The sequence below is a fragment of the Mytilus galloprovincialis genome, chromosome 3 (assembly GCF_965363235.1).
Source record: "Mytilus galloprovincialis chromosome 3, xbMytGall1.hap1.1, whole genome shotgun sequence".
NCBI lineage: Eukaryota > Metazoa > Mollusca > Bivalvia > Mytilida > Mytilidae > Mytilus > Mytilus galloprovincialis.
The window spans coordinates 97,166,544-97,192,578 of NC_134840.1; the positions used below are offsets into that span (position 1 = coordinate 97,166,544).

A 26,035-nucleotide genomic window follows, 5' to 3' on the forward strand; every position below is an offset into this window, starting at 1 on the left:
ATAAACAATTTTACCCCATGTCAGATTTGCTCTAAATGCTTTGGTTTTTGAGTTATAAGCCAAAAACTGCATTTTACCCCTATGTTCTATTTTTAGCCATGGCGGCCATCTTGGTTGGTTGGCCGTGTCACGCCACATATTTTTTAAACTAGATACCCCAATGATGATTGTGGCCAAGTTTGGTTTAATTTGGCCCAGTAGTTTCAGAGGAGAAGATTTTTGTAAAAGTTAACGACGACGGACGACGACGACGACGACGGACGACGGACGACGGACGACGGACGCAAAGTGATGGGAAAAGCTCACTTGGCCCTTCGGGCCAGGTGAGCTAAAAAGTGTAACAAACGCCAGAGGCTCCTGAATATGTTTATTTTTAATTTAAAGCAAAATATAAAAGGAAGATTTCTTCATTACCAAAATAATGGCGCTTGACATTATGAGTCCAATCAATAGTAGACGATTCATCAACAAATGTAAACACGGTCGAACACGGAATCAAAGCGAATTTATAGTTATGTTAAAGAATCAACTTCTAAGGCCATCTGAAGTAGCTTATATGGAGAGTTGTCTCATTGGCAATCATACCACATTTTCTGTTTATATATATATATAACATCTGGTTTGTATTTCGTCTTAATATTGATGACATTGGTACTTGAGTTGCTGTGAGAAGAATATGTGTACATGGTGTAATCGGAATGGGGAATCATGAAATCCTTTCTTATAAAAGCAGACCTACACGAGCATACTAGTTAATTTTCTAGCATTATAAAATAAACAAAGACCAAACAAAGCATGAGTCTATATTTTATATCCTTGCTATGAGATCATGGTACACTTCTACACTTCTAACATAAGTTCCTGATAGTCGTGTGTTTTCAATTACTTAGTACCTCCATACCACAAGCTATCGTCATTTGTTGTGTCCTCCTTTTACTTAGCTGAGATTAAATATTGTTTTCCGTTCTCTACAGCACAAAAGGTATAACAGCTTTTCTATTTTGTGGATAATCGTCAAACTTCTGTATATACCATCTGAAATGATAATGCAAATTCTTTTAAAAGAGAGTCGAAATAACATTGAAAGCACGACTTTAAATGCACCAGATGCAAAAATCGACGAAAGGTATATCTAATAAGTAAAATCACAAAAATACTGAACTCAGAGGAAAATCAATTCGGAAAGTCCCTAATCACATGGCAAAATCAAATGAAAAACGAATTTCACAAGAACTGTCATATTCCTGACTTGGTACAGGCATTTTCAAATGTAGAAAAGGGTGGATTAAACCTGGCTTTATAGCGCTTAACCTCTCACTTTAAAGTGATGCTCGATGTCAATATATTCGAAAATCTAAAACTTCTTCAAAAATTGAAGAGCTGAATTGAATAAGAAGGCCAAAACAGACAATGATACGAAAAGGATATTCAAACTCAAAAGTTGAAGATAAACTGGAAACGCCAAGCCATTAAACGCCCCAAAAAAAAGACAAAAGACAAACAAGTCATCTGTTTTATTTGGAGTTTAATATGACGTCCATTATCACTGAACTAGTATATATATTTGTTTAGGGGCCAGCTGAAGGACGCCTCCGGGTACGGGAGTTTCTCACTGCATTGGCGACCTTTTGGTGACCTTCTGCTGTTGTCTGTTCTATGGTCGGGTTGTTGTCTCTTTGATACATTCCCCATTCCAATTCTCAATTTTATCAAAAGCCAACACAGAAAACGGATTACTGAGAAACACGAACAGCACCGAAGGTGATATTGATATCAGAGTGATCTGGAAGTATTCTTAATCAAGATTCACCATGTTTTTAATTTCTGGTTATTGCTACCTCTAAAACTGAGAGATTGACGTTTTATCTGTAATCATTTCTAATCAAATATATTGTAGGCAACTAGACAGTCTGCTTCCAAATATTCATGTATGGTTTCTGGTAATCAAGTATTACTTACAAATACTTGAATTTGATTGTAACTAACTTTGCCTTTATATATGACTCAATCAAAGGTTTACAAATCAATTCCTGTAAAAATCTGGAATTTAATGCGACTGTCATACAAAAGAGAGGTTTAGCTAGCTTCAATACCAGGTTCGATCCACCATTTTCTACAAGAAAATGCCTGTACCAAGTCAGAAATATGACAGCTTTTATCATTCGGTGTTGACATGAATATCAATTATATGGTCATTTTCATAAATTTCCTGTTACAAAACTAATAGAAAAAGTTTACCTTAGACTTGTTTGGCATAACTTTTTGGAATTTTAGGTCCTAAATGCTCTTCAACTTTGTACTTGTTTGGCTTTATAACTATTTTGATCTGAGCGGTACTAATGAGTCTTATGTAGACTAAACGAACGTTTGGTGTATTAAATTATAATCCAGATGGTACCTTTGATAACTATTTATCCATTTTTTTATGTGTTGGAGCTTTTGATTTTCCATTTGGTTAGCGACTTTCTGTTTTGAATTTTCCTCGGAGTTCAGTATTTTTGTGATTTTACTTTTTATTGTTATCCATTCGTTTGATGTGCATGAGCTTATGATTTTGCCATTTGATAAGGGACTTTCCGTTTTGAACTCGGAGATTGCTATTTTTGTGATTTCAATTTTTATATATATTTGTAAATCTTTAATGTAACATATCCATATATTTTTGAATACATTTTATTACTTTATATATATACTTCTGAACTTATATAAATTATATATACCTGTGATGCTGTATAGCACGTGGTCCGATATTACAAGTAGTAAAAACAGCAAAGGCTAAACTTGGTAATGAAGGACATAAAACAAAGAATCCCCACCATTCTAAAATCTCACCAAAGAAATTAGCACCTGAGACATAGTTGAACATTCCACCTGTAACACATATTTGTATATTAGTATCTAAATGAAGGACATAAAACAAAGAATCTCCACCATTCTAAAATCTCACCAAAGAAATTAGCAAAGTTGAGATATAGTTTAACACTCCAACTGTAAAACAGATTTGTATATTAGCATTTACAAAATTATGTTTCATTGCCGCCCGGCTGTCAGACGAGAAATCTGAAGCATCGGATATATGACCCAGAACATTTTTGCGTGCATGTTAATGGAAGACTTTGAACTGATTTGAAAATTTAATCTATGCATCATATCAGCCGAGTGGCAAAAGTTTACAATTTAATCAGATATAAAAGAAGCATCGTATATAACTGAACATTTTTATTTAACAATTCGTGCTTTTTTAAATTGTTTTGTTGTTAATATAGACCAGCAGAGTTGTGTCATACCATTTGCTGGCAGTGTGTCAATTGAGCTTCGTTCAGCCAGATAGGGCATTTGTCAATTAATCACCATCATCCCTCAGTCAATAACAGAATGCAGGAACTCGTTCAATTTGATCATTGGAACGGGTTGAGAAAAGTACAAGCGTAGCAATATAAGCAGTAAACATGGCACAGATTTACAATTCTAAACACTGTGCATTCAAAACAGTCACAAAAGCAACAAGGCTGAAATCAAAATGTCAATAAACTTACCACGAGGTATCTGGTATCCAGTTTCACCTGGTTTCCTCAAATTTCTTAAAACATGGTCAGAATGAATGTTTATTACCATACCAGTAAAAAACATGACTAGACCTAAAACATAAAAATATGATGATTAAAATAGATCGTATTAGTATAACAATGGTCAGACATGCATTTTGAATGTTTGTGGTCCAGTTTTAAGGATCATTTAATAAAAAAGAATGGTGGAAACTGAAAATGTCATAAGTATATATTATAAGTTCCAAAATCATGAAAATAGCATTTGATCAATATTGTCATGATTGTTAACGAATAAAAAAAGTTCGAATTGGTATGTACCTTCATCGCAAAAACAGTTCCTTTCCTACTTTGTTCGTGAGTCAACAGTTATCCCAATAATTACCTAGTGTGATAGACGACGACTTACCTACAATAAACTGTAGTGATGTAAGACATTTGTTGTCATCCCGTGGGGCGTGAAAGAGCAGATATCCTCCTTGCAAATATCCATTAACTACACAGAATAAAAACGCCATTGAAAAGGTTGCAAATGGTGTTGGTTTTCCTCCTCTGATCAGAAACGAGAAAATAAAAGTTCTGAAAAGAAAGGAATTTATTATGTTTAAAACTAAATTGATTATTAACGTATTAATATTGGTGTACATTTTGTAGAGGAAAGAAATCGAAATTATGGGGATGGGGGTTTAAGAGATGGCTAAAAAATTATCAGGAGTACATGTGATTCTGAGTTAGAACAAAAAAAAGATCACATTTCTAACCCGAGCAGAAAAGTTGTAAAAAGTCTTAAATATATATTCATGCCGTATGTCGGCTATATGTGTGTCCTTGTCCGGTCAACAACAATCGTCCATCCACCATGTCCATTGCTGTATTTATAATTCAAGAATGTCGGTTATCTTTAACTGTCTAGTCTAATATCATATAACAACACTGTTATCATAGTAACACTCTGATAAAGGGTACAAGTCCTCAAGATGAAGAAAAACAAAATATTTCGTATGATTTTGTAACGTTCAGAGGTGTTTATCATTGTTTTCATGGTCATGTTTAGTTTAGTAGAAGATTTGAACCGAACTATATCATAGTGTTTTGGAACCAATCTCGATTAAGATACAATTTCCATTTATTGCATATTTAGGAATTTGGAGAAACTTGTACAAGATGATTTGCAAGTGGTCTTTTTAGAATAGTACACTTGTAACAAGTGGGCGTGTTATTGTAAAATAAAATGTGAAAGTCGAATCAGATTCGTCAGTGAATTTTTCGTGATTATTCTCTGCATGACTATTTATATGGAATAACTAAACTGGTCTGCCTGTGTCTGATGTATGATTTGGAGAAGCCAAATTAAGGTAATTTTCCTTCAATTGTATTGTATACATGTATACAAATATAGATTTATTTCATCTTCAAGCCATTGTTCCACTACTAAATTGTCTATTCTACTTACCTACACACTTGGTACAATAAAAAACCTGATAATAAATTGTTCAAATAAGGCCTTTGAAAATAGTGGAATTAATTACTTTTGGAGTGTCAAAAACTCGTTGGAAGTACTTGATAAATGGCATGCATATATTGGTGATTTTGAATCTGATCAAAGTTTTGATTTTTCTACCCTATATACCATATTGCCTCATATTCTTATTAAGAATAAATTCACATCCCTAATAAACTGGGCATTTAAAAAGTCAGAATGCGAGTACATATGTTCAAACTCTTTTAGGTAATATTTTAGAAGCAATAAACAAAAGAACTTTGTCAATTGATACTATATCTGCGATTGAATTTTTACTAGATAACATTTTTGTTCGCTTTGGAGATTCCGTATATCGTCAAGTTATTGGAATTCTAATGGGCATTAACTGTGCACCACTTATTGCGGACCTGTTTTTGTATTGTTATGAATTACAAATTATGACTAAAATTAGCAAAGACCTATCGAAACAACATTTGATACAAAAACTTAACAATACTTTTAGATATTTGGATGATATATTGGCTCTCAATAATGACGATTTCAGCATGTATACTTAAGAAATTTAACCTGTTGATTTTTCTTTAAACTAGAGGCTCTCAAGAGCCTGTGTCGCTCACCTGTAACTGTATTTACTGATGTCGGCCATCTTGGTTGGTAGGCGGGGTCATTAGACACTTTTTTTTTAAAATAGATACCCTAGTAATGATTGTGGCCAATGTGACGAAGTCAGTATAGGATAAATATATTTTATTATGTAATTACAAAGTCAAGAATGTTTCTAAAGTTCAATTGTTCGAATGTTCACAAACTGTCTTTAAAGTTGAATTGTTCGAATGTTCAATATCTCACACGGGCACGTGATCGTATAGTGGTATAACTGTTTGTTCCTGTTAGAGTATTTCGGATATTAAGCGCATGAGTTCCAGCCTACCCACGAGGGGGGGAGACCTTGGCGGAATCTCCGGTCCCAATCTGTCCTAATCTAATTCTCGTCTAATCGAATTCTGTCCTTGAAGTCCATCCAGAGATCTTATATAGTCCAATGGTCCATACAAATGTCTATAGCTGTAGGCCGGTTACATAGTCGTCTGGTTATCGAGTAATCACTAGTCTGTGGTTAATTGTCAAACTATGAAATTAACCCCTGACGGATACATGTTATTTCACAGTAGACATGGTCATTTATTGGCTTCAGGATATTGTTACACAATTGTGTAACACCAATTTGGTTAAATTTGGCCCAGTTTTAGAAAAGAAGATTTTTGTACAAGTTCTTAAAATGACGAAAAGTTGTTCAATATTGCCTACAAAGGGCAATAACTCCTTAAGGGGTCCTCTGACAATTTTGGTCGTGTTGACTTATTTGTAGATCTTACTTTGCTGAACATTATTGCTGTTTACAGTTTATCTCTATCTATAATAATATTCAAGATAATAACCAAAAACTGCAAAATTTCCTTAAAATTACCAATTTAGGGCAGCAACCCAACAACGGATTGTCGGATTCATCTGAAAATTTGTGAGGCGATAGATCTTATTTTGATTCACATTTAAATCTTGAAAGATTTTCCCTAAATGTCTTAGTTTCAAAGTTATAAAGCAAAAATTGCATTTTACCACTGTTCTAATTTTAGCCATGTCGGCCATTTTGTTTGGTAGGGGGGTCATCGGCAACATTTTTAAAACTATATACCACAATGATAATTATGGCCAAGTTTGGTTAAATTTGGCCAAATAGTTTCAGAGAAGAAGATTTTTGAACAAGTTACAAAAAATTACGAAAAAGTTGTTAAAAAATGACTATAAAGGGCAATAACTCCTAAAGGGGTTGACTGACAATTTCGGTCATCTTGACTTATTTGTAGGTCTTACTTTGCTGAACATTATTGCTGTTTACAGTTAATCCTTATCTATAATAATATTCAAGATAATAACCAAAAACTGCAAAATTTCCTTAAAATAACAAATTCAGGGGCAGCAACCCAACAACAAGTTTTCCGATTCGTCTGAAAATTTCAGGGCAGATAGATCTTGACCTGATCAACAATTTTACCCCACGTCAGATTTGCTCTAAATGCTTTGGTTTCAAAGATATAAGCCAAAATATACATTTTACCCCCCCCCCCCCCCACCTGTGTTCTACTTTAGCCATGACGGCCATTTTGGTTGGTTGGCCAGGTCATCGGACACATTTTTTAAACTAGATACCCCAAGCATGATTGTGGCCAAGTTTGGTTAAATTTGGCCCAGTAGTGTCAGAGGAAAGGATTTTTGTAAAAATTTACGGACGACGGACGCCAAGTGATGAGAAAAGCTCACTTGAAATTTCCAGATCTAACATACATATGTACATACAACTCGTCTAAACATCAACCCAACAATGTTAGATCTGTAAATTTGCTTTCGCAATTTTTTTGTTTTTCCCTCGCCATGCTACTGATATATTGTGACACGATATCGCCTGCACTATAGCCGTCCCGCTAGACCACTCGACCACCTGGGCTTCATATATATATATATATATATATATATATTATCTAGTATATGCACGGTGAACTGTTTATAAAAGACTTATTATCCGTTGGATATGTGTTTTAGTATGTTATAAATCAAATATGAGAATTTGAGTTAAATCGGTGAATATGATTTTGAAAGCTATTGTCATATGATGTTAATGTCCATTTGCCTTGTTTAGACCTCAAACACACGTTAAGAGGCACGGAGTTGGTGAATGTTAGAAATACACCAGGAATTAAATAATTTGAATGTAGGTCACTTGTGAACTTACAATCACTAATATGATAAAGCAATTGAAAGTGTCAGGATGGTCCCATGTTTTCCCCAAAAAGGGATATTCGAAGGGGCCTGATCTAATATTTACGAAATATAAAAAACTTTCAACCGAACTCACTCTTCATACCGAATACATAATTAACATGATCATCGGTCGACTGTAATCAGTGTATGTAAAGTGCGGATCCTAAAATATCATTTTTACTGTATATGCCATAAATGTCTAATGTAGAAAGATAAATAAACAGACGAACTTTTTTTAATTTTTGAAGAAAATGAAGAAAAATAGTTAAAATGTATATGTTCAGAAATACATAATACTAATAAAACAAAGTAAGAGATGCGAGCGGGATTTATCGCGCCTAAAGCCATCCAACTGTGAAATATATACCAAAATAGGTGAGTTTTTAGGACATTTCACGAACAGATCGTGCAGGTGCTTTATAACTAACAGGTGAGATGTTGTTGCAGTAAAAATATTCATTTTAATACAATTATTAAAGTTGTATAACGTAGAATATGTTTTGTCATTCAGTTTCTTCATATTTAACTAAATTCCACTATGATGATTTCGTAATGCTAGTCATGTTTACTGTCGAATAATGATACTATTCTTTCATTTTAACTGTGGAGCGAATCATTAGTATTGTATATGCGGTGCATTTTCACTGTATAATTATTATTTTTTTTATCTATTACAGCTCATTTCTTTAAGCATGTAGAGCAAGACTTTAGTTGATTTGCTTGCTTTTTTTATTTGATAATCATTATGATAACACCCAATTTAATTCAAATATTAAAAATACAGGTTAAACTATGCCTATTCATATTGTTTAAAAATGTCAATCTTATTTACAAAGTTTGTATAAACAATTATACAAACAAAGCAAGCAAGCCAACCAAAGTTTTGCTTTACATGCATTAGGAAATTAGCTGTAAAGCCTTAATTTAGCCGACTTGCTCTAAAAATAGATAAAGTAAGAGAAAGATTTGATAAAATCTAACTTACGGATAAAAGTTTGGTTTTAAAACACTCTACTAAATTCAATAGAAATAACATTTATTTCAAATGTATTCCATTTAGTTTCTTATAAAGCGTATAGAGATCTTTATCCTTATTTTTTTTATCCATTTCCATGACACTTCACCACTAATTACGTACATCTTGATATAGATTGCACCTTTGTTTTCCCGTTTAAAAGGTTTTACACTGGAGCCCTTTATAACTTGCTGTTCGGTTTGAGCCAAGACTCCATGTTGAAGACCGTATTTTGACGTTTAATGGTCTACTTTTATAAATTGTGACTCGGATGGAGAGTTGTCTCATTGTCACATACGACATCTATATGGCTCAAAAACGAAACGAGACGGGATAAAAAGGGATGAAAAAATCTACGCTACTTTTTTAATATATTTATAATGGGCTTTATATGAGTCATAATAGAGTAAAATAGTGGGTCGCATTTGGGTATAAGCGTCACGCCGGATTGCCGATTTTTTGCAAGCGTGACAGGTGAAAGTCAAATGATTGTGTAGAGAAAAACGGGAAATGAAGTCTAGCGGGACACGGATAATTACAAAAAAATTAGAACTGCATAGTATAAGCGGGATACGGGAATCTGACAAAACAATAAGCGGAATACGGGAATCTGCCAAAACAGTAAGCGGGATCCGGGATCAAAACCCCCCAATGAGACCCCAGAAAAAGATATTTTTGTATATTCATCCTATTGTTACAGTCATGCCTTCAATAACAAAAGTATCCGATGCATGCATTTTTTCATATTTTTGGTCCCTTTTTCAATTTTGTGGGGTCCAAATTTATAGACAAAAGTCCTTTAATATAGATATTTGGAATTCGTTGACATGCTGAATCTGACCATGTATCAAGTTTGGGGATTTTTTGCCTAGTTGCTGAAATAGCCCACATAGAGTTCCAAAGGGTCTAAAATCAACAAAAATGAATTGTAGCATGCATTTCGTGTACAATAACCCAAATGTGCATGGTTTTACCTCTGTGGTAGTATCCATTCGCGGATCTAGAATTTTTCATAAGTAGGGGCCCACTGACTGCTTAAGAGGGCCCGCTGCTGTCACGCTCCAGTGATTTACTATATAAGTTAAAATCAAGGAGAAACGTAATCTGAAGAATACAATATGACATTTTGAGAATCGCTTTTGTTACAAGTTTGAAAAGCTATATATTTGATGAAGAATGAATGAGGAGTTTGTATTTCAATTGGAAAATACATGTATCATAAATCCTAAAGTCATCAACTAAGTTTTTTTTCATTTGTCGCAAGTGCATTTATCACATAATTCTACAATAAAAATTCCTCGCATCTTTGAAAATTCTACATTAATAATGACTGCACTAACAGTGATAATTCATCGCATCTATAGTTAAAATGGATCGCTTTCAATAATCGATATGCTATATTATCTTACCTCCTATACATTTCCAGGAATATGATTGGTTAAAAGCGTCCGCGTGCAAACCGTGTATATTTGATATTAGGTTAGTAGGGAGGCGGGGCTTATCTCATACACGGTTAGTAGTGGAGTTACGTCCCTTTATATTCCATATTAGGTAAGAAGGGGGCGGGGCTTATTTCATACACGGTACCTTACAAGTCGTTATTGTTGGCATCTTTTTTGTAGGATCACTGGAAGTATCTTCTTAATGCTAACAGTATTGAAGACTTGTTCATTTTGAGAATCACTAGCCTTAATTTCACACGTTAAGATAGTCGGTAAGATAAATTCGTTACATAGTGTGCTAGTGACGTAATACGGTATATATGGGGTCAATAAATTCCATATGGGGATTCGAGCTTCGCTCTCACCCCATATGGAATTTACTGACCCCATATATACCGTATTAGGTCACTAGCACACTATGTAACTAATATTATGATGCTTTTATAACACTTATTTGAAGTTTAATGCTATGTTTGTATATTATAAAGACATATCACAATGAAAATATGTTAAAACTTAACTTAAAATCCTTTAACTTGATATTTTCAAAACGTAAACAAATACAGTTTTCCCATGATCCTTTATTCTACAATAGACATACCCGCATATAACAGTAAAAATGAACTAGCTGGATTACACTGGTAATGAATTTATCAAAACATGTCCAATATCAGCATTTCTCTATAGTCAACACTTTGTTTTACTTCTCTCAAATAATGATACATGCCCGTTTTAATTATGACACGTGACAACCAATACGCTCAGTCAAAATGGACCAGCAAAAGTCTGCTTCGGTACGAAATCACTGTGTACGAAATGTTCTCGCCGATTTTAAGACCCGTTTGTGAACTTGTGCTTTTTTCTTCTCTTTGGTCGTGCTATTGTCTCTTTGACAGATTTTCCCCGTTTCCATTCACTATTATATGCCTAAAATCAGTTAACACAGATGATAGCGGATATTCTATAATGTCGAATAGCTGCAATCCTGTTCATTAACCCGAATTTAACCTACCGAATTAGACTTATTACTGGCCGGGTTTGTAACAACATGAGCAACACGACGGATGCCATATATGGAGCTGGTTCTGCCTACCCTTCAGGAGCACCTGGGATCTCCACCAGTTCTTGGTTTGGGTTCATTTTGCTAAGTCTTTTGTTTTCTTTGATGTGTGTTATGAACTATTGTTTGTCTGTTGGTCTCTTCCTTTATATAGACAAGGCGTTGACGGTTATTTTCGACTTTTGATTTTGAATGCCCTCTGGTATCTTTAGCCTCTCTTGGTACACATTCGGAACCCGTGGTTTTGCAAATGTTTGAATCGTCTAACTCTTCAATTAAAGCCGACATTATAGGAAGGAGATTGATTGGTTCTTGGATGCTAAACGTCCAGTGGCAAGTATTTAATGTCTGTTCAGGACGAGAGTAGGACAAATATCTTGATTATTCCAGTCTTTTACGGTTAATCGGAAGTAAAAGTAATTTTAATACCGGTTTTATCGTTTTCTGAGAAACTATGAGTTGAAAAAATCAGCAAAATTCTATGAAGGTTTTAATATGTTTAACGAAAACGAAAATCTTAATCTTCTGAATTATCTAATGAACAATCCCAAATGCCCAAATTTCGTAAATGGGATTTTTTTTTTTAATAAAGTGCTTATGACATGTATGATCACTGATGATAGAGATGGCTTACATTTTGCAATTAAACGGAGCACATTTGAACTGGAGTTATCTATCTTCGTTCAAAATATTTAGTGTTAACTTGAACATTTTTAGAACAGATAAATTCATACCCTACTGTCTTATACATCTTCGCTAGCCAAGGGTAACGATCCACCCCACTCTCCTCCTCTCCACGGAGATGTGTCGACTAACGAAAAAAAAATGTACACATACATAACGACATACTGATCATTTTGTTATTTGAATACTAAGTATTTCAGTTTATTAAAATCGCTGAACTACTTGCAATGGACATTGATATGATCTTATGTTCACCATTCCAGTGCCTAGTGTTGTCTACCTCACAAAATTAGAGATAAGACTTGGAAGATAAAGCTATGAAGCCAGTTCCATAAAGATTTTTATAACATTTAGTGCAGTCTTTATCCCAAAAATAATTATATTATATACCTGAAAACTGCTCTCAAATTTGTTTCTAAAATTACTTGGAGTTTTTTTCAGGGAAAATTGGAGGCTGTTAGAGAATGCTTGCTTAGATTCTCATGAATAAAATAGATGTAACTAATTAGTCTATAAAAAAATTAATGAGTTTTTCAGCCACTTTCCTCTCTCAACAAAAAAAAATTAAAAAAATTCAAACAACACCTAAAATGTATGCTTCAACACATAATTTATAAATAAATAAAAAAAAGTAAGCTTTATTTAGAGTTGGAATATAATACAAACAAGGACATATCATAAGCTCTGAACTGTACAAGGCATAAACATACAATACATTTATTTATAACATGTATATATTCGACGCAACGTTAGATATTGCTACTACCACGAAAAATAGGGTTAAGTAAATATTTGACTGGGAAATTTTTATAGAAATGGTGAAATAAATATTTCAAATAATACATGAAAATAAAGATGAATTCTTAAATTTTCACATTATGACAAGAGAAAGAATAAAAATATAATATTCATAGGTTTAGGAAGACACAGATTATCCGAAAAACGTTTACTTAAGCGTTGTCCCATGTAACAAACTCGAAACATAAAACTCGAACAATTCGCGAAATGTTCACGCAACTCTTCGAAATTATGCATGAACATTCTATGACGTGATATATTTCAGTATTGGTTTACATGGCTGTCTCTATTTAAAATTTGCATACATATTTTCAAAAGAATATGATGTACGGAAATGTCCCATCGGAAATTTAATTTGGAAACTTGAAACATTTCAGTTCAAAAATAAAATTTTGACAGAAAAGTCATTAAATTGTAAGCACGATCGTTTTGTACTAAGTGTAAGCTTCCAAAATTCGAATTGAAAAATAAATTGAGCTACATATTCAATTCAAAACAGTAGATTTGCAATGTCTTGCGGAAATGTCCGAGTTAAGCTTTCATGTCTTCACAAAACTTTTACGGCCCAAAAAACAGAGATTTGATTTCGTGAAGATTAATTTTCGGCTTTGACAACTTAACCAATAAAAAGTACTTTTAAAGTTGAATTTGGTACACCAAATAGCATTCAGATTACAGGGTTATCTATAAAAAATACGGATTAATGAAAATGTCTTGCAAGTTTGTCCGTTATCATAATTTGACGTCGCCACAAGCGTAATATGCTAGGGACGGCATGAACTGCATTCGCGTGTTCCTTCCTCCACTAAAAATAAATGTCCTGATTTCAACAAAACGAAATGATGCACACAATACAAATTAAAAATACAAATAAAAGACGATCAAAAAGTAAGAAAACTTCAGTGTCATAACTATAAGCTATTGTATGTCATTGCTTGAATATATCATACTCGGGTTGAATATATATTTGCAGCAATATTCCTCAAAAAACACACAATTACTAGCAGTAAAATTGAATATCCTATGTTAATTACAAAATCATATTGGATTGGATACTCCCGGCATTTATACTTGTGTATTATACTTTGTATTTGCCCAAAAAGGAAAGCAGGAAGAATTAGATAGTGCGCGTTTCCAATTTAACGTCATTTTTTTGTTACACTAAATGGTAGCAATATCTGACGTTGCGTCATATATCAAATATGTATGCGATATATTATATATATGCAATTTCTGCTGCAAATTTCATTTGATTTAAACAGTTAATTTGTCTAGATGAAAAGTTATGTTTGTTGAGGTTTGTGTGACCCTCTATGAACCAAATGTATAGATAAACAAGTAAAAATTGGGTTACTATCTTTTTGACCAATTCTACTTTCACTTTCAGCAACATAAATTTTAAAAATAACAAATATTTAACAGCTGAATGAAGCGATGACAATGTCAGATTTAAAAACCTCAAATAAATCACACACAAACATAATGCAAATTTAGTACAGTAAAAAGGTGGTGTCAGACTTATCTGTATCGTACGATATACACGTGTATGTATTGTATTGACAACAAGATAAGCGTGGTTTTGTTTACAAATAATACACTTTTCTGTCCTCAAAATAAAAGAATGCACACTTACCTTTGAAAATAATGCACAAGAAAACATGTCAACGTAACTTTACTACACACGGATATTGACTTCCAAGTGTCTGTTGCAAAAATTAAAATTACTGGAACCGCAAAAGATGGCAGTTCTTGAATAAACCAGGCGAATTTTGCGTTTAACATACATCCCCATCCAGATCTTGCATAACGCCCATACGGTGCGCTTAAAAATTGTAATAATAAAAGAACAAATACAGAATTAACAAAATACACATAAGATATATATTTTAACACTTCATAATCTACAGCCATCATTTTAGACACTAAAACATCAAGTAGTGAGATAACTTCCATGATTGTCTATCCGACTAGTCTATCGCACACTACTCGGTAAATCGGAAGTTATCACGTGACTAAGTTCGCTGACAAAAAAGGGGGGTTAGTATTAAGGTATACAGCACGTATACAGAGAGAATCGTATCGGTAATAAGCATATACTATGGTCAAGACAACTTATCCGTGTCTACTAAATTTATTTGTTCTAAATATTTGTCAGTGTTATTAAAACAGTTCTATCCCCCCCGCAAAAAAAAAAAAACATCAACATGTTTTTTTCTCTTATGAAAAGATCTGTAAACATAAGTTTGTGACAACAACAAAAAAACAAGCACTCTTGAGGAGGGTTGTCTTTTATTGGCAATCGTACCACATCTTCTCTTTTACAAGTCATATGACACAATGTATGATAAACTGCAGAAATAACAATTCTATAAGAAATGAATAAATGGAAAAAATATAGGATTTCTGCCTCAGCTCTCTTTATATAATTTTTTATCATGTTCCATGATAGAGGACTTAAGAATTTCTTATACTTTTGTTCATGGGTAAGAAAGATAAATTCATGATCTGGTAAACAATTTTACTTGATTACTTGATCAATATCAGTGGCAAATATTTCAGGCAGTTAGTCAGGTTTTACCTGTCGAAAGGGAGTCAGGGGTGCCCCAGTCAGCTCCTTGTGGTTAAAAAGTAAGAAACAAAAAAAGGTCAAGAAACATCCAGGTAACTTTAAGACACTGGCTTCGATTATCTGCAATTTGTAACATTTAATATATTTTGTGTGTACTGACTTTCTTTCTACAGAAATAAATCGTTGTTCTATGTCGACGTACTTCTACATAGTAAGATGGCTAATACATATACAAATATACACCCGTACCTTCTAGAAACTCATATCAACACACAAAGGAACGTGCCACTGGTCCACCAATTCATGCATATTTAGATAGAACGGTAAATACGGTAAAAGCATGCTATACAAACACTTTTGTAACGGTTGATATATCGGGCAGTACAGTGCAGCTACGGTTAAGATGGATGTTAATTCGGTAATGCGTCTAATGGCCATCATTGAGTCGTGCCTAAAATACTACGGTTGCTTTTATTATGGTAACATGTTTAACTCCTTCACATTCTGTATGTATGTGCCTGTCCCAAGTCAGGAGCCTGTAATTCAGTGGTTGTCGTTTGTTTATGTGTTACATTTTTGTTTTTTGTACATAAATAAGGACGTTAGTTTTCTCGTTTGAATTGTTTTACATTGTCATTTCGGGGCCTTTATTTAGCTGACTATGCAGAATGGGCCGTACGGTGACCTATATAGTTGTTAATTTCTGTGTCATTTTGTTCTCTTATGGAGAGTTGTCTTATTGAGAATCATACCACATCTTTTTTTTTATATTGGTGGGCGGATATAAATTTTATCCATTAGCTTTATAACAACGGTCTTTTATAGGATTAAACTAATGAAGGTAGATTTCTTCTATTTTGAATATGCGGTTACTGTTGAATATGTATGCGTTCAGCTGCAGAATATGTAAATATGTTCAACATTTCGGTGGCGGATTCAGAACTTTTCATAAAGAAGGGGGGGGGGGGGGGGGGCTGACTGACCTAGGGGGCCCCGCTCCAGTCATGCTTCAGTGATTCCCTATCAACCAAATTTTTTTCAATAAAAGGGGTGCGGGGCCCCCAGTAACCACCCCCACCCCCATGAGACGCCTATGCATTTTAGGTACATTAAAGCACTGCGGCAAATACGCAGGGAAAAAATGTTATAAGCACTTTATGGTAAAATGTCCAAATATATGATAGGTAAATAGCCCCTTAAGCACTACTTAGAATTAGATAAATATGTTCTTTATATTTATATAAGCAATTTTCAAGCGGATTGTCGTCATTTTAGGAAAGATAATTATATAAAATGCTTCTACATATGCCATAAGTTAACTATACCAGTATGAAATCTGATCCCTGTCTAGAAAGAAAACAAAACATTTTGGCAATTAGTTTCGGGAGTTACAATAGTTATTCAGTTCTGCCATCTTTTCATGAAGCAAATGCGTGAGATTTGGTCAAAATTGAAAAGATCAAAGAGAAAAAACAATAGATCAAAGGAAAATGCCGCCAAAAAAAGCATGAACATGCGTGAGACTTGGCAGCCCTGCATGCTTGTTTCTTATTGTAGTTTCGGAAGTATACAATACTAGTCATTACTTATTGTTACTTTTTTGCGGATAACCGTACACAGTGACTTAAAATCAGAGACATATAATTATACATGTGTTCGAAGTAGTAACTGGTAGAAAATATGTCTGGTGACACGAACTTTAAAATGTACTAGCGGAACTGAATGATCATTGTTGGAAAAAAAGAAATTGAGATATTCAAAAGAGTAATATTATTCACAACATTTTAATTTTTTTGAAAGAAGCTCTGAGACTGTGAGACTGAATAATTATAGTATTGACAATCGTTGTGGGAGAGCACGTGTCCAATTAGTGACCTTAGTCGACGCGGACGTCTGAGAAAACACCGACATAGCCTCGAGGACATAGCCAGTGGCGTAAAATAGTACTTTTTGTGCTTTGATTATTATAACAGAGTGACGTCCCTTATGTATTATTTCCGGTAATTTTATTTTGTTGATGAAGCTGCAGTGATGAACCAAAGTAAGATTTCGACTGTTCTTCGTTCATTTAAGACGAATTTTTTGATTCTCTTTATATAGTGTTTGCTACTGCGATCGTTACTGTTAAAGTTTTAACATTATTTACTCTTTATTTTAACTGAATATACATTTGTAGCGAATAGATGGGTACGCCCTGTTTTGTTTAATGTTTATATTTTGACAGTGTGTGATAGCAGGAGTTAATACACGAATCAATATATAAAGAGGCTCTGGACTGAATTAACAGCAAAAATAAGACGGCAATAAAACATAATGAAAAAAGGGGGGGTATGGAAAAATAGGCAAACAAGGAATAAATGAAGAGTAGATAACAACAGAGACATATATACATGTACACAACTCTAAGGAACTAATTATCGGAAAACCGGACACACATTATTTCACTGTTTGTAAGGAGCAAACCTTTTTATTGTAACAAAGAAATGTGGTACAGAAAAGTTTCTTAAATAACTATTGATTATTACCAGATTTGAATTTTTAATTATGAAATGCAGAAAAAAAATATTTTTCTCAATAAATACTAAAATATAAATATAACATTCAAGTATTTTTTTTTGAAAAAATTATGATATCATTTTCCGATTGCTTTTCTTGATAATCTATTGAGGTTATTCATCCCTGACTTATTTACATGTTCTAATATTTATCGACGAGAATCTCATCCTGGGCCGCGATCTTTTACGGGATTTCACGGAGTTGCCAATCTCTGTGTATATATGTCTCTGATAACAATTAGTAATTTAGTGAGTGAAATATTAAACTGGACCCCTGTTGTGTTCACTTATCGCAACACTGACAACAGGTATGGCCTAAATCCTGTGGTCAGAATTCTTATCACATTTATTACCTTACTGAGTTCTTATGGGAATAAAAGATACCGGCTCAGTTTGTCAAGAACATGTTAACACGCTCATTGGTCATTTATCTGTGCTTCTACCATGGGGTTAATTAACAGATACTTGTTTATTTTGCAGCATCGCAGTATTAACATTTGAGGTCAGTTTCCTATCACTTTAATTGGCCAATTTTATTAGCGAATCGTTGAATTTGTAAGACTCGTCCAATTAATGCCAATGTGACAATAGTAATAGCTCCAACCCGTTCCTTCGGTGAGAAGCTATAGATGGAACGGCGGACCAGTTTAGTGAAATATTAGGTGCTAAAATAAGTCCTATAAATTTATAACATAAGGTAGTATTTATAGTTGGTAGTATTTTACCTGCTACAGCAAAATATCCTCCTTTATGTCCTTAGAGCTATTTTGCCAGTAGGTAAATTAGATATGGAATTATAGAGTTTTGCTATTTTGCTGGTCTCCAGTACTATATTAATTAAGAATAGAAAAAAATATAGAAACATACAGTTTAATAACAATCATCTAAGATATATACCTTCTTTAAAAAATGATACATACATGTAAGGCCAAAAAAAAAATATGTCTGTTTACGGTTACCCGACCAACCCTATTTTGAGCGCCGACCCTTAGCCATTTTATTTCAGTCATAAAGTGAAAAATAAACTGAACTTGTGTTAAAAGTGAAGATATTGTTGCCTGATACATCCAAATGTTCATAATCATGAATATGATAGCTGTTTTAAGGAAATTCGCGACTCATGTGATGAAATAAACATTTTGCCGCCATTTTTTTACCAATCAATAATAAAGGGAAATAATCCAATCATTAAAAATAAGGGTAAACTTGGCCCACCGCAAGACGGACCGCACAACTCAAAATCATGGCGTAAAAAAATAAAATGGAAAAAAATAATAAATGGAAATATCAACCTACCTACCCTATTTATATTGATGATGTAACCTTAAACAGACTGTGACATATATTTTTTTTTTGGCCTTTAAGCAAAGCATGCTTACATGTAAATATGACTTTTTAAAATACAATACACATTAAGCCATGTAAGAAAAAAGAAAAAAGAAGATGTGGTATGATTGTCAATGAGACTAATCCTCTCAAGAGAACAAATGACAAAGAAATTAACAACTATAAGTCACTGTACGCCTTTTACAATGTCAGAACAAAACCCATACTGCAAAGTCAGCTATATAAAGCCCTGAAATGACAATTCTAAAGAGAAAACTAACTGCCTTATTAATGTACAAAATAATTAAAGAAAAAACTTAAATGTAACACAGCAACAAACAACAACAACTGAAATATAGGCTCCTGACTTTTGACAGTCACATACATACATACAGAATGTGGTAGGGTTAGACATGTTATCAGGTTCCCAATTCTCCCATAACCTGGGATAGTGGTGTAACAGTACATGCAAACATAAGAACCAACTAAATCAAAAAATCATGCTGCATATTTTAAAATAATTAATATTGAAATTATACATGCTATAACTATAAATTTCATTAATAATATCATATAAGTTTTTAAATCAAAAGAAGCTTTCGGCACCTTAAAATGCTTTTAATACAAGTGTTGCAAGGGTGACATTGTCATTTTGTTGGTTTTCTTTACCATGTTTACAGATATATAAAAAAATTTCATGCATTTTGTTCATCTCTGTGTCAACAGCAAATTCAGGCCATAAAAAAGAGTAGGTTTGTTTGCCCAAACCCTACCTATCCAGAAAAAAGCTGCCTACTCAAATTCTTTTATTGTCCTGATTTGAAGAAGTTTTTTTTTAATCAGACATGTCAGATAGGCATGAAGAATAATACACACCTGATGCTTCAATTTTTTTTTCAAAAGAAAACGCCTACCTACCTACCCACTGTCTCAACCTTGGGTAGGGTTTGGGCAAACCAAACTATTTTTAATTGTGGCCTCAACAGTTCAGGAAAGACAGACACATTGAGTTATATACATACATGTAATGTCATTATGTAGATATAAATTTAAATGTAGTATGATCATGATGATGTTTTTCTTTTATTCAGACAAATTAGAGAAGGAACCTAATGCCACGACTTATCGTGGGAATGCTTCAGGACCAGGAGGTCATGGGAAAGGGACAAGTTTCAGTGCAGATAAAAACAAAAATAAAACAGCCGCCAAGACAAATAAGAAATGGGTTAGACTGGCTACAGTTCTTGCTTACGTTCTAGCTGTATCCCTGGCAGCTATTGTACTGGCTATCTACTACAGTTTTATATGGGAACCAGAGCTGAAAACATCAACAACAACGATGCCACCGTTTAAACCAGGACAGTCAAATGTGGTGAATAATACCACATCAAATGCACCAAACACCACTTAATAGGTTAGATATGCTTAGAAAACAATAGAGATTTTAAATAGTAAACTGTTGAATATATATTGACTTGAAAAATAATCATTCAGTAGCATTAACAAATTTAACATTCACATGTTTGTACAATGTACCATACATCACATAAACTCCACTGTACATACATTGTATAATGGTGTAATAAACTGGATTCCTTTCATAAATCAACTGATGCAATGCATAATCATCTATTCAACTCATTTGGGAATCGCTATAAACAGTAGCTTTAGATTTGATCAATTCTTACGTTTATTTCCAGATTTTGACATGGAAATCCAGACACTAGTTTACTGTGGGCAACAAGAAAGGAAGATGAGTCAGTCAGTTGTACAGTTATCTCCCTTGTTAATGTTGTTATTTACTGTTTTATGAATTTTATTACTAACAGATTATGTCAGATATCTATCTATCATTGTTCAGTTAGCAGGATTTACTGGACAAATGAACAGTTTTATTTTATATATTGATAGAACTGTTGAAATTTGATTTCTTGATCATTTTGAGGACCAACAAAATCTCTTTCATTTAAAGGTGTGTTCTAATTACATTCTGCCAAAACTTTGTTTGGTCTGTTTTAGATTTCCTTACCTACTCTTATTTGTACTGATGTGTTCTAGTTTAAAACTTGAAATAATCCACAGTAAATTTTGCAATCCCATGATAACCAGATACTAATTGACATGTCTGCTGGTCAGACAGTTGCTTTCCATTGTTCCGTAGAGAAACTACATTACATGTCAAAATCATGATATTTAGTGTCATTTGTGTCAGTTATTTTAAGATTATTATCTGAATGTAACAATGGTATATTTTTGTTTATGACAAAGAATAATTTTGAAATTAACACTTTTAATATTTTGTTACGATATAATATACCTAAATTTTTCAAAGGAATAAATTAAACTATCCTGAGAAAATCCCCAAATGGACTTCTATATACATGATATAGTTGGTTAAGTGTTGGATTACTGTTTTAGATATACTTATTCCACTTCATAATTGCTTCATTTTCTTACCTTAAAATACCATGGTCAGTAGTGGGGACCCTATAGGACACAAGGTCAATTAAAAAAATTGCCTCAGGTCACCATGTCACTTTTAAGCAAACTATATACATGTATAAGGATCTGATTCCTCGTTTTGAACATTTTTAAAGGTGACAGGTCCTTTTAAATTAGACCTCAGATTGCAGGTCACTTTGACCATATTGGATTTAATATAGTTATTTAATGAGTGGCTTATATAGCTATTATAGTATTTTCAGTACAGTTTGTTTTTTAAAGTACAAAATGTAATGGGATAGAAAATTTGAGGACGACAAGCCCAAAAATCTTTCATCATGCCAAAAAATTGAAATACAAATTTATCAATAGTCTAGGGTAAACTGGATGACAGCGTTTATTGAAAAGCGTGTTGTGAGTATTGGATACACTTTTACATATTTTTTGAGTGGCCAGATGAAAAAAACATAAAGTTAATTTGAAATTCATTCTAGAATTTTTTTTTACAAAGTATGGATTTTTTTATTACATATTCATACATCAATGGGTTATATTATTAATGAACTTTTCTTAAACTTATGTTATTTCTACAAAAATATCAATTGTGAAAGGTGGCCTTAGAAATTTTATCAATGTTGTATTTTTATTTTTTGAAGTTCTGTTGTTTTAGTGTGTGTTCTTAGGGCCAGTGTTTAACTTTTGAAACAGATCCTTATAGAAAGGAATGAGAATTCTGTGTTAATTTCAATAGTAGAAATGGAAGTTTTTAATGATATTATGTTATAAACATGAATTGTGCAATAATGTTGTAATTTTTTCTTGCCAAATATTTTTGTTGTTTCTTGATATGTGCAATATTATTACATTGTGTACTTCTTTACTTATTTGTTTTGTTTGTTTATTTGTTTATATATTTATTTGAATCTCAAGATTTGTTGTATTTTACTTTTTTGTTGAAAGATTATTTTATGTATACACCATTAGTTGATTTGTTTTTATGTATTTACAGATGTTCATTTAAAGTACAGATTTTTTAGAGAAAATCAAGCTGGTTTTTTTATATAGTCAAAAATTAACAGAATTATATGAATGATATGCATTATTTTTGTTCATCCTCATTTTCCTTTCATAGTAAAAAAGAGTAATTCCTGTATTAATCTGTTAATATTTAAATGATACTAAATAATCAGGGCAATTTGTGTTGAATTTACTGGAAATGATAATCAGCTATTTACCTTTTTACACAAATTACCATTTAGGAATAATAAATTACCTCCCTTTAGCAGCAAAAGTCATTTCCATTTTATACAAACTACAGGTAGTGTGAAAATGATATTTAAATGAATTGATTAGTATTGATTTGTATTTACTACCAAAGTAAATTGATTTAATTAAACATGTGAAGCAAACAATCCATGTAGTTCATAATTATAACCATAATTGAACATAAAACTTCATTTCTAAACTATCCTGAATTATTTGTATTACATAATCCTCCAACTGGTGCTATTTTGTGAAAAAAAAATTGATGTCAAAGACAAATATCATGATGTCACAATTATTACAATGAAGGACTTCCCCTGTACGACCCTAATCAACAAGGACAGTTGTGTCATAAAATCAAAATTGGAAAATAAACTATTTAAAGAAATCCCAGACTCACTAAAAATAAAGAAAAAAGAGAATTGTCTCCCTTTGATAAATAATTTATAGAAAGAGGCTTCTGTTATATCTGCTTCCAGAGAAATGTTAAATCATGTTTATTAAAAAAAATTAAAAATAAATTGAAAAATTCTTGTTGTTTTAATTTATTTATGATACTTTTTTTTATAAAAGTAAATATTTGGTTTTTTTTTATTGGTTTTCATGTTAACATTTTTTTATAAAAAGAAAACACAAGTACACTGTGTACACAAATTTTAAGCAACAAATATTTATAACTTTATATTTAAAAACACATCTATACTTCTTAACATTACAATAAATAAATTATTGTTACAACTTATAAAGAAAATAATATAGGGTTATTGCATGAATATTGGGGAATATTGTCCCGAGTAGAATTTTATATTGCACGAGCTTGCGAGTGCAATATATGTTCTACGAGGGACAATATTCCCAAATATTCATGCAATAACCCTTTTATTGTATAGCAATATAATATTTGAGAGTAAAAATTGGTTTAAACTAAGATTTTGTCGTTGATGACGTCATGAATTTTGAAGATTTATTGCACTAGTGCAATATTAGAATTTATTGCATGCTAACTTTTGGTTCCGTTCTGTGGGAAATATTATATTGCTATGCAATAAAACAGAATATAAAATGTTTACTTAAATATAATCAATGTTTTTAATTTATTGAGGCAACTTTTGAAATTATTGGAAGTTCTTTATCAAAATAGATGTTGCTGATTTTTGTTAACTCAGTATATTTAACAAAACGGTGTAGACTTGAATCTTTATTTATTTTGCGGTATTGAGGACAATAAGCATTACTGTATTTTGTCTTGTTTTTGTTTTTTTCACTTATAAATCATTAATGTTACAAAAGGCATTAGATTACTGTGTAGTTTTTCTAATGTTGTAATTTATTTATTATTTTTATGTTTTTGTCAAATAAAAAATGAAAAATCTCTTGAAATATTATCTCAAACTACACTATCATTGCTTTCTCATCATTTGTTTTCAATACAGGTCACATCCAGGTTAAATTTTTTGGTCAAGGTATTTTAGATGACATTGAAGTCCAATCAACTTGAAACTAAGTACACATGTTCCCTATGATATAATCTTTCTAACTTGTTTATTTAAATTCATTCGTTCTTATGGGAGTTAAAAGAATATAAGTAGATGTACATGTGAAACCGCTTGTTTATGATGAGTCTTATTTTTAATGTCAAATTAGAGATTTTACTCCAATTTCACAGTTCACTGACCATAAAAATTGATAGTGTGAGTAGGACATCCGTCCGTGTACACGTACTAAGGACACATTTGTACTTCTGATTATATCCCAGTTGCCAATTTTGATCCTGGTCTCCCTGGTTTAATGGCCATAGAAAAATGATCGATTCATTAGGTTCATTCTCATGTTAAAGTTTTTGGTTCAGGTAGATTTACCACTCATAAAAAAATTTGTAGGAAAAAAATTCTGATACAAGTGCCTGTGTATTACAATGAGGTTATGGTTACATAGACGTACACATGTTCACTGTGATGTGAACTATTTTATTGTTTGCGAAATTACAGTTTTGACTTAAATTCCACAGTTCACTTAACATGGAAACATGTAGTGTACAGTATAGTACATAACATGTTCTCATAGGTGATGGGTTATGTGTGTATATAACTACTTATATGACGATGTACAGACTAATTCTATTGTGTGTCTCAACGAAATAAATGTAGGCACACACATGTAGAAGACGTTTTATATATATTTTTATGCCCCCACCGTAGTGGAGGGGCATTAAGTTTTACCTTGCTCTGATTACAGATAGTGGAGGGATGTACTAAAAAGAAAGAGAAAAGGCAAGGTATGTCATATGGACAACATGATAGTATGTTCGTATGTGTTGCAATCTATTTATGAATCTAAAATCTTCGGATTTTTATTGGCTTAATAACATTCAAATAAATGGCTTTAGAAGACACTACCTGTATCTTGTTTGTCAGTTGGTTTTGGTCGAGGTAGTTTTTGATGTAGTTGAAGTGCAATCAACTTCAAACTTAGTACACATGTTCCCCATGATATGATCTTTCTAATTTTAATGCCAAATTAGAGTTTTTATCCCATTTTCACTGTCAACTGAACATAGAAAAGGATAGTGCGGATGGGACATCCGTATACCAAGGACACATTCCTGTTTTAGTCTATCCCGTTATCGGGTTACTTTTTTGTTGCAGTAATTTAGTTGTTGTTCTATCAAGTTGAAACAAAGTGTAAATGTTCATGATGATCTAACAAATCACATGCCATAAAAAAACAGAAGTGACATGAATGCCAATGAGACAGCTATATCCAACAGAGTCCTAATGACACTGATTTAAGCAACAAAAGGTCTGGTACATCCTTTAACCATGGAAAACCCCATCGCATATAAAAAGCCCCGACTGACAAAATGTGAAAATGTAAAAAAATCAACAACAAAAACCCGGATGTCTAATATATGACAAAACATATATATGGACAGCAACCAGCTTCAGCCACTGTATGACGGACATCTTTATATCCTCTTATTAGTTTAAAAAGAGGGACGAAAGATACCAGAGGGACAGGTAAACTCATAGATAGAAA

The 26,035-nt window shown here is 32.7% G+C and overlaps 2 protein-coding genes across 2 annotated transcripts; one reads left to right on the plus strand and one right to left on the minus strand.

The window, feature by feature from the left end:
* Positions 1-795: 795 nt before the first annotated feature.
* On the minus strand, positions 796-14,838 carry LOC143069487 (3-oxo-5-alpha-steroid 4-dehydrogenase 1-like). Its single transcript, XM_076244154.1, has 5 exons — positions 14,478-14,838; positions 3,955-4,124; positions 3,537-3,638; positions 2,721-2,871; positions 796-1,035 (listed from the first exon to the last, which is right to left on the minus strand). The coding sequence occupies exons 1-5, from the start codon at positions 14,795-14,797 to the stop codon at positions 969-971; spliced, it is 810 nt and encodes a 269-aa protein (XP_076100269.1). The 5' UTR covers positions 14,798-14,838; the 3' UTR covers positions 796-968.
* Positions 14,839-17,391: 2,553 nt separating this feature from the next.
* Positions 17,392-24,379, plus strand: LOC143069488 (putative transmembrane protein INAFM2). The gene is made up of 3 exons (XM_076244155.1): positions 17,392-17,454; positions 20,386-20,708; positions 20,995-24,379. Exons 1-2 carry the CDS (start codon positions 17,445-17,447, stop codon positions 20,703-20,705), a joined length of 330 nt encoding a protein of 109 aa, XP_076100270.1. The 5' UTR covers positions 17,392-17,444; the 3' UTR covers positions 20,706-20,708; positions 20,995-24,379.
* The last annotated feature ends 1,656 nt before the right edge of the window (positions 24,380-26,035 follow it).

Excerpts from the sequence above, each read along its gene's own strand:
- LOC143069487 (XM_076244154.1), bottom strand. The coding sequence starts at position 14,797 with ATGGAAGTTATCTCACTACTTGATGTTTTAGTGTCTAAAATGATGGCT. Across the intron at positions 4,125-14,477 it reads CTTGTGCATTATTTTCAAAG|AACTTTTATTTTCTCGTTTC; the intron begins GTAAGTGTGCAT and ends CTTTCTTTTCAG. Across the intron at positions 1,036-2,720 it reads CGTGCTATACAGCATCACAG|ATGGTATATACAGAAGTTTG; the intron begins GTATATATAATT and ends TTATCATTTCAG.